This window comes from Urocampus carinirostris, chromosome 2 (genome assembly GCF_059441175.1).
Source record: "Urocampus carinirostris isolate Australia breed hairy pipefish chromosome 2, RoL_Ucar_1.0, whole genome shotgun sequence".
NCBI classification, from domain to species: domain Eukaryota; kingdom Metazoa; phylum Chordata; class Actinopteri; order Syngnathiformes; family Syngnathidae; genus Urocampus; species Urocampus carinirostris.
In genome coordinates, this window is record NC_142350.1 from 39,432,729 (window position 1) to 39,450,254 (window position 17,526).

The 17,526-nt window shown below is 37.2% G+C and overlaps 1 protein-coding gene across 1 annotated transcript in view; it reads right to left on the reverse strand.

Annotated features, from left to right (window-relative positions):
• Positions 1 to 5,976: 5,976 nt before the first annotated feature.
• emc2 (ER membrane protein complex subunit 2) overlaps positions 5,977 to 17,526 on the reverse strand; it is a 29,516-nt gene continuing 17,966 nt past the window's right edge. The window contains exons 8-11 of the mRNA XM_088326489.1: positions 15,809 to 15,890; positions 15,526 to 15,636; positions 13,499 to 13,603; positions 5,977 to 6,476 (exon numbers count right to left, since the gene is read on the reverse strand). Of these exons, the coding sequence (XP_088182615.1) occupies positions 6,390 to 6,476; positions 13,499 to 13,603; positions 15,526 to 15,636; positions 15,809 to 15,890 (385 nt within the window). The 3' untranslated portion in view covers positions 5,977 to 6,389. The remainder of the gene's footprint in view (positions 6,477 to 13,498; positions 13,604 to 15,525; positions 15,637 to 15,808; positions 15,891 to 17,526) is intronic.

A 17,526-nucleotide genomic window follows, 5' to 3' on the forward strand; every position in this document is an offset into this window, starting at 1 on the left:
ACACGATAATGCCGACAGATAAAAGAAAATTCGCCTAAAATCATGTCAGCTTTGTGCGACGTTTCTTATTGTAATTTGTTTGTTTTGCCCTGAAATTCCCCTTAAGAATAAACAGACTTGTCAGATGACTTCCGCTGCAGCCATTAGCATCTGACCTTTCGATTGACACAATTTTTAGCCAATAGCAGGATTGTTTTCATGATCCACAGCCAGTATTAGCTTATACAGGCTTGTTTGATAAAAGGGAGATCATCTCCCGTAGTATCGAATATCTTCAGCCTGTAGTAACCAAATCCAATGATGATTGACACATAGGTTAGCCAATGAAAATCGAAACATAATTTTATGCAATTTTCCAGATATGTATTCAAATCATAGCCAAAAATAACGTGTGCAATTCAATCCATTCATTATTCATTAAGTGTGCACAATCATTGAATTGAATTCTGGAAGGCAAAGTTTAACATTTACACCTCTTTCACAATGTCTAAAACAAGTGGCCAAAGTAAAATACACATTTTTAAAGGTTTTAGTGTTGTAAACTGGTGGTTTCCAAATGGCCACCTTTGGAAATACCTAACCCTACCCTGTGTAAATGTGTAAAATACAATGTTTAGATTTTCAGTATGTGATCAAATTTGTCAAGGTACCAGGTGAGACTTCAAGCTTTTGTCTTACCTGTTTTTCCAGCTAAGATGCCCATGCTACACTCAATTGCATGCATTTAATTGCAAAAAAACGGGCGAGAATAAAAATCTTCTATTTCTGTGTATTTCATCTCAAGTTACTCAATGTTAGTAGCACTTACAGTTATTATATAATTTATTTCTGGAACAAAACTCATGTTTCAAAAGAGACAAAAAATGTAAATATTCAAATAGCACTTACACTTGAACGATTGACATCTTTCCCAGTGTGGCTCATCAAAATCTCGATTACATTAAGTGTTCACACACGAGTGATTATGCTATTTCCAGTGCAATAAGATGATCACATTCCAGAATAAAGGCGTAAAAATATCAGCATATAAAATGTCGCCAAGGCAACTCCAAACCTCGGTCTCTTCATTGTACCATCTTATGAGGAATCCCATCTCGGGGTATAAAATATCTCTTTGCGGTTGCCAATAACACTCACCCAGGAAGCTCAATCAGTGGCCAATTATGGTTTTCCCTCCTTTTACAATTAGGCTCTCGGCCATGAGGGATTGGGCCAAGCATTTTGGCTGAGAAGACCCTCAAAGATGGGAATTTGTGGTTTGGAAAGTCTCGACGGGAAGAAACAGCTGGATTTTGGAGCCAGCAACTTGCCTTTCTCAAATGGGAATAATGGTGACAAGGTTCTCAGATGATATGAGAACTCAGACGTGTGCAGGGCCAAGGATTCGCTTGGGGAAAAAAATGATAAGATTCTGGAGGTCCTGCAACAAACCCTTCAAACCATAAGACAGCACCCTCTGCCTGGAGCCACTTCTTTAAATTCCACAATTTGTTTAAATTTTGTTGGGAAATTCTCACTTGAAATAACATTCACTCCCATCAAGCTCAAGCTGACAGAAAGGCATGTTTGCAATTCACACTTCCATAATAAAACTCCAACAACCGCGCCAATCTCTTTGGCAACTACTGATTTAAGTGGTAAATTGCTTCCAAATATCAGATGGTTTGAATTTATGAATTGTTTGAATTATGAAATGTTAAAATTAAAGAGTGTCAGTGTTTTCATCTAAAGTCTAATCTATCTCAATCTAAAGTACTTTATAAATCCTGACTTGTGCGTGTCTGTTTCTGTGTGTGTGGTTTGTATGTGACTAACAGGCTCAGAAACAGTTGTAACGATTGTTATAGAAATTTACACTATTTTACCATAAACTTCCCGAGTTTCTTTAGCTAGGTTTAGTGTCAAGGCATCCCCAATGAATACTAATAAAATCGACCAACATCAGCTTTCGTGAGGTCTGCTTTTGTGTGGTCCCTGAGGCCCACTGGTGGCCAAATTGGGTACTGCGACTACAGACTCCTCCAAGGAGCTGAATCCAATCTTCTATTGAAAGCCTTGATGGTTGCAATTATTTCTTGTGCCCACGTTTCAACAAACCATGGCCCAGTTTAAGTTGGTTTAAATAGTGGGCAAAATACATTGTACAATTGTACAAAGTACATTGAGAAGTTTATTTTCTATATCGTGAGCCTTTCCTTGGGTGAGCTGACATTGTTGTCCGACATCTTCTTGTGCAGGTACCCAAAAACTTTAAATAAGGCCAGGGAGCTTAATGAGAAGATATATAGTTTGGTTTGGTCTCTTCAAGTCTCCCGAGTTTATATTCGTACTTAAGCTTTTTAGCACCCATGTTTGCTTGCACTACATAATACAGGGACATATAGTGTTCAAATACAAGTACACACTGTCCCTTTAAGTTCACACATTACTTTAGAAGTTGAAAAAATGGTTCTGGCCCTAGAATTTTGAAATACTGCCCTAACAAATTAATGATGCCACGATGTGAAAACAAGAAACCCTGAAGCCTTCACAAAACTCTACTTATAGAATGATGAATGACTGTATCAAACTTCTAAGTACATTTTCCAGTCGTAAAGGTTGTGTTTAAAGACATAATATTGCTTTTGTGGAGAGAAATACCACCAGGGCTGTGAGTTGAATCTTTTGTAAAATATGGATTTCTTGACATTGATTCAGTCAAATTCATCAAGTTTTACCTTATTTTGCAGAAAAAATTGACAAGGTTATCTCTGTGTCACTCATCAATTATCCTCATTTTATATTGCATACGCTTCAAGTCATGGAGAGAACAGAATATTGCTTAATCAACATGATTAAGTTATTTTGATCAGAATGTCACATTGTTTCCATCAGAGAATAACACTTTTTTTCCAACTGATTCAATGACTTGAATCATATTCTTTCTGCCTGTGTCTGAGGGGGTCTACCAACCCCTCTTACCACCGCAAAAAAAAAATCTTACACCATCATTATTCGTATTTTGCTACACTTTATAATTGCTTTTCTAGTAATTCTAGTAATATTTGACCTCTAGATGTTGCTGTATTGTGGAGTGAAAATGAAAGTGATATAAAAGTACATGGAAGAATAGAAACTAGGGAGACTCAATGTGACCAAACCAAAAAATGTCTCTCACTATTTGTTTCCCAAGGTTTTTGGATTTTGGGGGTTCCCTTATGAGCAAGATAAAAGACAATAATGTCAGCTACCTCTAGGTGACCCTAAGGTTATATACAGTGGCTTGCGAAACTATTTGGCCCCCTTGAACTTTGTGACCTTTTGCCACATTTCAGACTTCAAACATAAAGATATAAAACTGTAATTTCTTTTGAAGAATTAACAATAAATGGGACTCAATCATAAAGTGGAACACACTTTATTGGATATTTTAAACTTTTTTGACAACTAAAAAACGAAAAAGTGGGTGTGCAAAATGATTCCGCCCCATTAAGTTATTACTTTGTAGCGCCACCTTTTGCTGCGATTACAGCTGCAAGTCGCTTGGGGTATGTCTCAGTTTTGCACATCGAGAAACTGATATTTTTGCTCATTCCTCCTTGTAAAACAGCTCGGGCTCAGTGAGGTTGGATGGAAGGCGTTCGTTTTCAGTTCTTTCCACAGATTCTCAATTGGATTGAGGTCTGGACTTTGACCTGGAAATGCCAACACCTTGATATGTTTTTTTGGTGAACCATTCCATTGTATCTTTTGCTTTATGTTTTGGATCATTGTTGGAAGACAAATCTTCGTCCCAGTCTCAGGTCTTTTGCGGGCTCCATCAGGTTTTCTTCCAGAATGGTCCAGTATTTGTCTCCATCCATCTTCCCATCAATTTTAACCATCTTCCCTGTCCCTTCTGAAGAAATGCAGGCCTAAGCCATGATGCTGCCACCACCATGTTTGACTGTGGGGATGGTGTGTTGAGGGTGATGAGCTGTGCTGCTTTTACCTCGGAGTTCATCAATTTTGGGAAAGAAAAAAAATCAAAAACAGGGGTGAATCAGGTGGCGCCTATTTAAGAACGATGAAGCCAGCACAAGTTGAACATGCGTTTGAGGTAAATGGGTCATTCAAGAGATTGCTCCACAGAACGGCTTTCTTTGATCAAAAAGTTGGAGAGGGATGAACCTATAAAGAGGTGCAAAACATTGTTGGCTGTTCAGCTAAAATGATTTCCTATGCCTTAAAATGGATAGAAAAATCAGAGACACGCGTAAGAAAACTAAAGACAACTATTAAAACGGACCGGAAAATAACCAGAATGGCAAACGCTCAGCAAATGATCAGCTCAAGGACGATCAAACAGTCTGCAGTTACTTGTAAGTGCTGTGACAATTAGAAGATAATGTGTGAAGCTAATTTATTTTCAAGAATCCCACGCAAAGTCCCTCTGTTAAAAAAAGGCACAATTCACCAAATAACACATTAATTGGCCTAAGAAAATATGGAGGAACATTATGTAGATTGATGAAAGTAAAATATTCCTTTATGGGTCCAAGAGTGTGTGTGAGAGGACCCCCCACCTTTGAATTCAAACTTCAACACACATTGAAGACAGTGAAGCATGGTAGTGCGAATATCATTGTCTTGGCATGTTTCTTCTACTCTGTTGTTAGGACCATTTTTTTGCATACTAGGGATCATGGATCAGTTAGTGTGTGTCAAGATACTTGAAGAGGTTATGTTGCCTTTTGCCAAAGAGGACGTGCTCTTGAAATGGGTGTTTCAACATCAGTAGATGCACAAAGTATTAGTTCCAAATCGATAAAATTAATGTTATGGAGTGGCCAGCCCAATCCCCACATCTCAATCCAAACGGGAACTTGTGAGGTGATATAAAAAACTGTGAAGTAAAACCGATAAATATAAATGAATTATGGAATGTTGTTAAGCATTCATGGAGTGAAATAGCAACTGGCAGATGTCAGAAGTTGGTTGACTCCATGGGAGTTTAAAAAAAAAAAAAAATATGGTCCTGCCACCAACTCTTAGGATTGCCTAACCCTACCTTTTTGGAAATATAAAATAGTTTTGAGTTTGTACAGTCAACAGCAGACACCGCCATTTTTTATTAACATACCCCTTTGAATCATTTGCCCAATTGCACAGCCTTCGGGGCGTGCTTATTATGAATACTGGGTTTTCTTTGTTTTCGGAGAATCTACAACACCAACTTGTAACTTGTTTGGCATGTAACAAAAATATATACTAAAACCTAAGATATTCTGGTTAATCACATTAAACTGCTATCATTTTGAACAGCACTTTATGTGTAGTTTGTAGGTGAATCTCTTTGGGAATTCAGGATTATAGGGCGCAATAACTGCATATTTTCCCCACAAAAAGATGAGCCACAGATTTATGGTACTTAATAGGCTGCGTGCTCCCTTTCATATAACCTTCGGCTGTCCACACGTATCCCAGTAGATATTTGAAAGATAGTTGGACAGCGCATAGGAAAGCAAGAAATGATGAGCTGTAGAGTATTGATAAATGATATGGAAAGTATTATTTCTGTTCATTAAATTAGAGGTGAAGACAAGAATTCTGAACAGTTCTGTCACACAATTTTTTCCTCAATTATTGACACTAGAGATGGCACCGTTTCCTCAATATACAGAAATCCCTAAAAGTACTGCGGTTTACTTTTAGTGGTTTTGACACTTCGCAGATTTCCATTGTGCAATGTATTCTGCAGCAGACAACACACAGCAAATCCTATTAAGGAGGTGAAAGGCCGTGTGTGTGTGTGTGTTGTATGTGTGTTGGGTGAGTGACTGCGTGTCAGACTGTGATAGGGTGGTGTATAATGTCAGAGGAAGTAGCCGGGGTGGGTGGGCGCACAATTATCTTCTCACACCCAATGCTGCAAAAGTACCAGTAGGCCGCACCCTTGTAAAACATCAATAAATTCAAATGGGCCAGAAAACAAAATAACACACCACTCAGATAAAATCTATTCAGATTGTGTTTTATTGGGACATTTTGGTAGGTTAAACTAAAATGCAAGACAGGTTGTAACACTCTCTCGATAAATAGCTATTATTATAAATCTTTTCTAGCTTGTGCACATTGTAGCCGGCCAAGTTAACTGAATGTAAAATATCAAAAGCAAACTACATTATTTGGAAATTGTGCCACAATATTCTAAATGGAAGGACACATGTTTTCATTTGAGAGGAAGAAACAATGTCATTGTTGATATCAGTTTCAGCTAATTACCAAAAGCAAAACTTGAAAGGACACAAAACAAACCAATGTTAGATTGAGTTTCTCATCGAATTATAGCGTTACTTGAGCTGCCATTTGGCTTCAAGAGTGTGTGGTTATAAAAAAGACAAATAAATGAAGGTCTTGGTGGAGGACGTCTAGGACATGGTTATCTGCATGGATTCCAGCATCTCCTCCACTGCCTTCACAGAGCACTTGTTCTCCTTGGACCCACGGCCAGCAAGCTGCATACATCAGAAACGAGTACAAAACAATTAGAAATAGAAGAACAAGAAGGGGAAGAAGAAGATATACATTAAGTATTTCCAGCAGTAAACATGAAAGGTTGTAGGAAAACAAAGCCCTATGTGTGGTTTTGTAACCAGGACTGCAAATAAACACTGCTCAAGCCTGAGTACATAAAAATTGTCATGTACACCAGATTCTATAAGCTCCGTGCGCTTTTCCGATCCATGAAAATTCCATCTTAGTTTCTGTGTGGAGCCTAACCAGTCAAAAACGTAGAAAATAAACTTTCAACAGCAGAGTTATCTAAAAATAAAATAAATTAAACATCAATGTTTATTTAAAACATTTTAAGTTCTTGACTCTAGCCACCTGCCACTAGGGGATATGGCTCCGATATATGTAAAGTTTGAATTAGAAGTTGACAGTGCATAGTGTTGCATAGTGTAAGAAACATATCGCTAGCATCTAACAATATCCAAGCCCGTCTTGGTCTCGCTGCACAGTGGTCTCAATGCATAGTAGCTGCGGTGGTTGGCCTACTAACTATTATGAGAGTCCATTTACTCTCGATAGAATTATATTCAATGGTCTTAATCAATAACATTAGTGACAACATAGGAAATATTTGCAGCGAGATTAGACAATGCACTCCAGGGTAAATATTTTTCTGCCCTTTATCCTGATAGACTGATCTTTTTTGTTTATTCCTTATTTACAATATATTAACGGCGTAGTGCCACAATGTTGATATCTATGACAATAAAGACAACTCCATTCTATTGTATTAAAATAATTCAATCAGAAAAATAAGAGAAAAGGATGTCGGGATAAAAAGGCAAAAATATTTAACAGGTAGTCCTTGGGGACTGGCCCAGATTGTAATAACAGTGTAATAAGAAAGTAGTGCATCAGCAAAAATTCAGTCAATAAACATATTTTCAATGCATTCTTCAGGTTTGTGCGATTGTTTAGGTATGTGATAGCCCTAGGGAAGAATTTGTCACGTCTTAAAGGACCTATCAGAGGGCATCCGGGCAAAGAGGTGGTGGCCGAGGTGAGAAAAATCTTTTATATACTACTACAATTGCATCTGCCTGCCTAGTTGTGTTTTGGTCTCAATAAATGTAAAACATAACCAATTTCTCTATTTTTTTGCCCTTTTGCCTTTATTCCTCATAAAATGAATGTTTCATTATTTGATGAGTATTTTGCAGATTTAATGGCCTCAACTGAATAAAAAAATAAAAATCAAAAAATCTAAAAAAAAAAAAAATTATATATAGTTAATGGATGGAGGAATCGTCGATTATGTTTTCGATAAATCGAAAATAGGATTTCTTGAAGACATTTCTAACGTTCTCCCCTTTATTCAGATGTTAAAATTTTGGAATGATCGAAAAATAGTGCACAAAATAACAAAATAATTGAGTTTCATCTTGCCCTCATGTATGATTTAGATCAGGGGATGTTGTAGCTCTGTGAGACTCACAGTTAAGGGCTATGCAATAAACATGACTTGACTACCCAGTGTTGAAAATAGACAAGGAACAGCAATTTCAAAACACCTTACCCCATAATCAATCTAAAAAAATGAACCCAAAAAGTTTTTCAGGGCATCAACAATAGCCTTTCTTGTTGGCCATTTAGTGAGCTTTATGTTCTACAATGGATTTAGAAATGTGTGCTGAAAATATGTGCGCAACAAGGACATATCAGACTTGTGAAGTTGTAGTTTTTGGGTTTTAGAGTGAGGGCATGACGGGGGAGTGGTGATGCCTTTGTTAGGCTATAACACTAACACGGTGGATTATTTTACCAGAAACCAGTTTACAAATGTCACAAATTGGGTAGAAAAGAAAACCCGCAATAGAATGAAACTGCAAAACATCAAATACAAAGTAGCGATGGAACACACTACTCCCACCAGAAGGTGTAGCCTAAAAAACATGTTATTTTTGTTCTCTGTGTCAGCTCTCAAGCAAGACCAATCCTCTTCTGTAGCCTCCGGTATTAGCACAGAACACAAAACGTTTGCATTGCCTTCAAATGACTTCACAGGAAGTGCTGCAGAAAAAATATTCACTCATCCGTAGACCCACAATACATGACTGAACCTTTTCATGCCAATTAAACTTACTTCTGACTGAGGCGTATTCTCAAAAATAGGAAATGAAGAAATGGCAAGGGACAACATCCTCAACCTTAAGCTATCTTTAGCCAAGGGAGAGTATTTTCACCACTTTAAGACGTACTGGCTTATAAAATGGGATTTTTGTCATATCATTTTCATAAATAAGAAGCACCAGACTCTAAGGTGCATTGAATTGAGACTATCGTAAGGGCTGTATTACTGTTGGGTTCTTCATACACAAAACATTGTTTGCAACGCAAATAGAACCCGGGTCGCGGTGACGAGGGTGTCTACACCTAACTGCTACACTACCAGTGGTACAGATGATGTGCTGTAAGGGGTTAGACCTTATCTCATTGTCACTTTTTTACTTATGGTACCAGAAACACAGATTTGCATAGAGCATTTTTCTTTGAACTCTGATAGGTGAAACGGTCTCTCCACCTCTTCACCTGTGCATGTTACAGTTTAGTATGTATATGTATGTAAAAAAGCTTGTATAGTATTTTGTTGAAAGGCATTCTGTTTTCTGTTAGTCTTTTAAAATGTTATTCAATCACAAATGGTTTGGCATATTGATTAAGAGCACTAGTTTAGGATTACCATATTATTGAATTATAGTACCTACGTAGGCATGCAAGGATCGTTTGTGGGGGAAGTTGTCAGAGGGAAAAAGGTGATTTTGTGCCTTTCGTAAAGCAATGTTAATTTGATATACAATTACTGTATTGATTTGTATGAGACGCACTTTTTTGTACCAAAAAATAACTTTGAATGTGGGTCCGCATTACACACAAGGTTTTACAGTAGTATAATACTGTATTTGTGTAATAAGTGCTCAGTCCAAAAACATCACTTATCGCAATTGCAAAACATTGGATGCAACAGGTATCAAACCTAGGTCGCGGCAACAGGAGCGCTGAATCCTAACTGCTAGACCACTAGGCATTAGATTTAATCTCATATCACCAGACTATTTTATATTTTTCAAAAACGTACAATTTAATTTACTTGATCTAAATACTTGTTAATGATCAAGAAAAAACGTTTGGAGGAAAGAATAGAGGAGCAGGAGCTTTAGCGATACCCCACTTTATAAGGGTTGCAATATCTTACTAATCAAAACCTGTTGTGATTTTTTTGCTCATTTAAATTAAAACAAATCAAGGTCGCTCATAGGCATTTTTGAAAAAAATGATAAATAATAATAATAATAATAATAATAATAATAAAAATAAAACATTTTACCAAAAAACAATGGTTCTCATCTTACGTTAGTGTCACATTAGAAAAGAACACCAACCCCAATTGATCAATTGTTCATTAGACTAGAAGTGTAATTACACTGAGGGGATTGCAATCCAAAAGTGAGTTTAGGGCATATGCCCCTGGCAAAGCAATGGTAAGAAAAAACATAAAAAAATCATGTATTTGGGCGAGAACTCTTTACCTCCTGACAAAAGTGACTTCCACCGCTCCCCAATATGGGATAATTGATTGTGGCTGCATTAGTGCAGTTCATTTTAGGGGGAAATAACAAAAAAAAAAACGCCAGGCCTGAACGAAGGAGCGCTCTGCCTTTCCTCGCTCACAGCTGTATGGGACTTTGGGGATAATGAATTGTGGCCAATGAGTGCAGTTAACTTTTTGGTGGAGCAGCCAGGTTTGACAAAAAGGTTGCACTTTTTCATTTAATGTTTGTGCATATTGAGTTTCTTAAAACGGCGGAAGCTACTGAAGTAAAGCATATGCTTCTTCCTATTCCTTTTCGGACATGTTACGTTCATATCGTTTTTGTTTTTTGACTTGCTGTTTTGTATTATTTTTGTATTCTCATGTTCGAAATAAAGTTGAATTCATTCATTCAAGTAAAGCATTTTGGATGTCATTGAAATGCAGCTAATTGTACAGTTAAGGAAATGTTATACATTCTATTATCTCTGGTTTAAACTACACATCCATTTTATTCATAACATTTAAAAAAAATCCAAATGTTTTCTTTATTTGGGTCGCGGCTAGAAGGTGGGGATATTGTGTCCTCTATGTTCTTGTTTACTAACAGTTGTAAAAGTTTTTCTTCTCCCCGCTTTATGTTTTTACAAACATCTGCAGAAATGTGATGTTAACAGTTCCCGTCTCATATACACATATTTTGCGTGCCACGCCGGGTAGAGATGGGAGTTGTGAGCGCCCAGTTGCCAAGCCTGACTAGTCTACGCTTTTAATTTATTTATTTAAGCCCTCAATTGTGCTCAGCCATTAGAAAATAAGGACTGTCACTGAACTAACAATTTCCATGGCCTACAGCCCCCCCCTGTCTATTGCAAACATCCGTCACAAATAGAGCAGTTGGCTAAGGTGTTCAATTGGCTCTAGAATTTCCAAGTGTGACTCATTCTGCTGGGTTTGGGGTGTGTTGTAATGATCCTTGCGTTTCACCGCCTGGAAGCCCATGCTGCATTAGTGCAGATATGAGGCAATTATCTTCCCAGCCTGAGGAGCCGGAACCATTTAGAAAACTCACAAAATGGACAAGATATCTCACCGGCTGTCTCAACCTTCACACAATGGAATTAGAGTGAGTATAGAAAGTATCCAGACCTTGAAATTGTTCACTCCTGTCACTGCAGCCATTTGCCAAAATCTACAATTTGATTTCTGATTAAATTCCACTCAGCGCCCTTTTCCTTTACAGAAAAAAATAACACGTATAACTTTTTGTTAATAGGATAAAAGAAAGTCTATTGGTCATACGTATTCAGACCTTTCAGTGTGACATTCATATCTATCTAAAATGCTGACATTTTCTTCCTCCTGGAGATTGTTGTCCTTTATTATAGTCGAGCAGAGTTTGATTCCATTAATATTCTTATTGAATTATCATTTTGATTCTATCATACATTATTATATAGATTAGTTGACTTATTTAGGAAAAGCACACACTTGTCCGTCTATATAAGGCCTTGCGGCTCACGATGCATGGCAGCACACATAGGATTCGGGATATCAAAGAAATTGTCCAAACAGCTTCGGCAGAGAATTGTAGCAAGACACAAATTTACCAAATGGTACAAAATAATTAATACAGCACTCACAGTCCCTATAAGCACAGTGCCACAAATGCAAGATACTTGGCAAAACCAAAACTCAGCCTAGACCTGGTCAACAAGCCAAACAAAGCAATATTAGAGAGGAAATTGGGAGAAAATTAGTTAACATGAATGCAGCCGTCTACTCGTTGAGACTTTATGGAAAAGATGTCTGTATAAACTTTGCCAACAAAGGCATGAAAGACACACAGAATATAATAAATAAGATCTAAGCACCTAATCCTTATGAAGATTTTCTTTTTTATTCTCTTTTCCAAATAATTATAGGTTTCTGCCTTTTCTGTCAATATGGGGTGCTTAGTGTATGTTCATGCAAAATTATTATGGAAAAAGGCTGCAATGACACGGAAAGAAAAGTCTAAATACTTTAAGTAGAATAAAATGGCGAGCAACAAATTCTTACCCGAGAACATCGGGTTTTGGATTAGCAAAAAAAAATATAAAAGGTCATGCTGGTGTGTTTTTACTGACAGAAAACATATTCAACGTGTCAACTGACCAGATAGCTAAGGACTTATTTTTTCCTGTTTATAAAAGGGATCCCTGCCAACTTGACCTCTTGTTAACATCTGCTCTCACTTGCAAACTTAGTAATTCCCTTTATAGAGAGCTGAAGTATTTTTTTTTTATGGATGAAAATATACTGTATATTAATGTAAAAGGGAAGTTTGGAACAGATTAATTGGTTTTCAGTCATTTCTTATGGGTAAAGTGTTTGCAAGATCCGAAAAACACAGATACAAGCTTGATCCGGGGCAAAAATTAATCTCGCAAGTGGAGGGCCGGCTGTACTAGGGATAACAATGGGCTGTGTTCAACCCAGAAACCCTGGGTTGAGAATTCTACCACTCAGTATGTTTACATCGGGAATAGTAGGATTAAGACAAGAATGTTAACGATATTTGGATAATGTTGAGTCATGTAAAAGCACTCGGAAATCTACTAAAGAAAATGCTTATCTGCATGCTGATGCCTAATGTGCATGATCGATTTCTTTGTCTATTTTTGCGTATGCTCAGTTTCTTGCGCTGCTATTTTTTATCCTTAGTTGACGCCGCAACAAACTTTGGTCTTGTATTCCTGAAAATAAATTGCACACAATCCTTAATGAGAATTGCCCGATTCCCCTTCAACATCTTCAATCAATTTTCTGTAACTAACAGGAAATACCACAGTTGTATCTATACATACACAGTGTAGGTCAATTCTTCTGGCGAGTGACGGAATAACAAAACTTTTGGAAAAAAAAAACTCAACAAAGCATACTTATGAAGTGATAGGAAAAAAATATATAGTGCTTCTTTCAATGTGGTAAGTTACATGAATATAGTTTATCGAATCAAGGTCCAGGCTTTGTCATTGTGGACATTTGAATTCAGAGACTTAAATACGTTGTAAAACATTTTAATGATCTGCAGTACTTTGAAAAAATAAAAAACAATCCCAAACCAATAGTTAGGATTATATTACAAAAAAATTTTTATTTTAGCAACAAAGATGAATAAATAAAAGTCTCTCGTAAGAAGATATGAAAAATCACGCAAGCGCTGCATTTAGTATTGCTGATTGTGGCTTGCATCCTACCATTTCAAGATCTAATATTTTGAGATGGGATATTTAAGTTTTCCCCAAAATCAGCAATAGTAAACCAATAAGAGACAACGTTACAATGGATTGTAATAAAACAGATTATAATATTATGCTTGATTGCATTTAAGAATATAACTAGCACAACATTCTATTTCTGAGACAGTTCTGTAATGTCAATGTCTCTTACCTTATACGCTCTATTTATTTGACTGGCGGCCCACGCAGAATACTTGATGTTGTCCTTTTTCACCTTGGCACTGACTTTTGGACTCGCAGCTATGTGACTTGCAGACTAGATAGAAGATAAAGCGCAGCAGAAAAAGCTAAAGATTAGGTATTTTCATAAGACTGGGAATTTCTCTATAGAGGAAAAGGCAAAACAGTTCTTGAGATGGGAAACGTTGTTATTGGTGAGAAAACATTATGGACTATTTGCATTTGTCATTTGTAAAGTTTCCATTAATGTGTGAAAAATTCCTCTGGAGACACCAACACATCCGAGAAATGAAACATGCAAAGTATTTTGTATTTGAAGCATCATTTAACAAGACTTGTTCCCTTCCAACACAGAAATAGTGTGTATTTTCCTATGTTTAGAGGTGTGTGAAATGTACGATTCCTGGATACAGTGTCATTATGATGCCAACGAGTCTCACTCAATTCAAATAAAAATTGGTGATTAATATATGTCAAAAATGAAATATGAAAAACGGTTTTCATAATTAAGCAAAACCAAAAAGCAAGCGTATGTTCACCCTCAGATACTTTAAAAGGGGCAAACGTGTTTCAACATGCTTTAGATGTATTCTATGATACACAAAACATCTGAATTTGGAATTTATTAACTACACACTAAGAAAAAAAATATTTAGGTAATGAAGTAGTCATTTGGACTTCAATCAATGTGTGCTATTTTGTGACTTTGCATAAACTGTAGAGATGATTTAAGTTCTCGTTTTGCTTTGCTACAACAGCATGGGAATTAAAAACTTCACATATTCGAATCAGTGAGGGGGAAAAAATATTGAAAAAAACGTGTCCTCTGAACCGTTATCTAATCAGGAGGTACTTAAAGATTCCCAGTGCTACTGAACAGCGCTACTCAGTTTGCAATTCACCTCGCTCACATACCAGAATGCTAAAATTAACGCTACATACCATTTGACATTTTGTTTTTACAAATGTTTTTTTGATATAGTATTTATTTCTTCCCGTTTTATTTTTTCACAACCTAAACCACAGTTTAGATGATGTCAACCCAGACTGGCAATCCCTCTATGACAAAGTGCATTATTATGGTGGGGAATCCCCACACGTGCTGTAAATAACCAAGCCGCAGCCCAACTGTGGTCAGTGCTACCAGTCCATCTGTGGAATTGTCAAAGTTGGTGCAGGCTAGTGAAAGTTCACTGCACTTTTACTGACCCTCTTGCACCTGTCAAGATGTGGACCAGCAAGCCTTGCTGACAAAACACACTCAAACCAATTCAGCAGATGATGATTAAGTACAAAATCTCACCTCAAGTACTCAGTTAAGACTTAAGTGTTGCCGGATGACTTGTCAGGAAATCATGAGGTCTGCTCTGTCTCCAAGCAAGTATAAATGTTAAAGGAAGCAAATGTCTTCATTTAACCTAACTGTTCCTCATACTTGCTTCAAAAGTATGCTGTTTCAAATTGTTTGGATTATATGAAGAATGCCAGTGCTGCACAAGAAAAACAGAAGGTCTCTCTGTGTTGGACCAGCTTCCCCAATGCACCTTTAATTCTGTGCACCCCTTCGTTTGTGTTCTTATGTCAGGTCTCGCTTTCAGATGATGCATTGGTTATGGCAAACAACATCCGGTTTAAACAAATGAAATTACCAGTGGGCTGTTCCACACACCATAATCAAAGTGGCACCTGGTTGGATCACTTTCCCAGAGGTTTCTCTTTCAAATCATGACTACTTTATTTATTTAAGTCAACATAAAAAAAGTACCAAAGTACTAGTGGGGAAGACTTTCCGATCCTTGCGTTCACCATCTGAGTCAGCCCCTTCCACCCCTCGAAAAAGACATCCACTCATACCCGAGTGGACAGACTGGCTTGCGTGGTATTTGGCACACCTAACCAGCCTCAACACTGACAAACCACAAGACTAAAAGATGTCTATTTTAGTTTCGTCTGTCCTGTTTTCTATCCCAACTTCTTCGAATACAACACAGTACTTACCATATACAGACCAAACAATGCCCTCATGTTCCTGTTGTTCAGCCTCAGAGCCTGAGCAAAATATTTTCTCGACAGCTCCAGGTTTTCCAAGCCTCCCTGAGTGTACTTCACCTACAAGGAAAGACATAGCACTTAGATGTGCATAGTAGCTATCAGTAACAGCAGTATGACAAACAGTAAATGCATTTTTTTCATTATCCATATTGACTGAACAACACTACCACTGTGTTTGTCACCTGAGTGCCACAGAAGCTTAATGTTTTTTCACTTTTATGATAGTTACCTCAGCATATTGCTCACAATACAAGTGATTGTGAGGATTAGTCATCATCAACTCTTCAAGACAAAATGCAGCTTTTCCATAACTGAGAAGGAGAAAGAATACAGTTCAACTTATGTAGCCATGGGTTTGTCACTGCTTAGATTTGTAAATGGGTAAGCAATAAGAAAATGTATGCGTGCATACTGTTTTGAATTAAATTGTCTTTACTGTCATTGATATTAACGTTGTGTATGCAATTAGATTTGACAGGGCATTCCAGGGTAAACATGTAATACATAAGATACGATTGTCAGAATAAATAGGCAAAGGTAATTACAAAGTAGTGCTTAGAGACTGGCCAAAGTTATAATAACAGTGCGATGAAAGAATAGTGCATCGTAACAGAAGTGCACCGAAAGAAGTGTAATAACATTTGGACGCAACAGAAAACATTTATCAGTAACAAAAAATAATGCATGAGTGTGTAGTTTCATACTGTGTATGCATGGCAAGCAACTGAGAAAATGACTCTCAGGTACTAATGTGCAATATAGGTAAATGTATTAGTATAAATTTGTGCTAAACCAAATTTATAAGAAGAAAGTGATCAAAAATGTATTTTTACACTTGTGGAATGTTAGTATGTTTTCGTCCATCTGCTCTCAAGTACTTGTTAGTCCACTAATGTTTACTTGCCAACTCTACAGAGCTAACTACAGTTAAGCGGTATTATTTTTATACACACGTATATTGTGTGTGACATTTAATCAGTTCGGCTCTGATGTCGATGGCTGCTGCTAAGCCATGAGCGAGGAAAATAAATTCTAATCTACTATCATTATTATTTTACAAGAGTGAAAATGTGAGTGTGACTTTTTTGTTATATTAGATAGCCCAATAACCATCATCATTTTCCATATTCCTTTTTCTTTTCAATATTTACTGTCCTGTCCATTAAAAGCTAATTTCTGTTCAGTGCATTTACTCTAATTGCTGTAAAGATGTGTTGACCCAAACATTACATTAAAAGCCTAACAAGTAACAGTCCCGGGTGTACATTTTTGCAGTACATGGAAATGAATTCGTGTGAAGTCGTATGTTTTCAAATGAGTTTTCGAGGGTAATCAAGAAGAGATTTCAATGAGTGGCAATCTGCCACGCAAAGTGCTGAGAATACAACCAAACAAAGAAATAATTAAATGTAGCACACACAAGATTATTTGGTACTACGCATGCTTACCTGCACACATCTTATGTGCAACTCCTCACATTAAAGCTGTACATTGCAGTGTGATATTAATCATACCGCCGAGATTTAACAGCCCTTTAAAGCTATATAAAGCTTGCCATGGTGACTGGCTGAAAGATTAACAGCATTGGAGGGGGAAAGGAAGGTGGGAACTTAGAATGAAAGAAATAAACAGGGGGAGGGGGTTTCACCAAAAACGAAGATCAGAGGGCTCAGAAAGTTTGGGGCTGCTTACAATTACCACTTCCTCCCCATAAAGACTTTCAGATGTGCTCAAGCAGTGGCCCTGCCTTTCAATAGTCGGTTCCTTTAGCTCTGACAACGATCTCGTAACAGGGCCAGACTCTGACCTCTTCATTTGTCTTTAAGCCATCTCAAAGCGCCATCACCACACTCTTCTGCAAGGCAGTTCTGACGCTCGTGTAGTAGAGTTATTGAGCAAGTCAGTCGCCACAATATGAACCTAAATATTTTGGGATAGGCAATACAA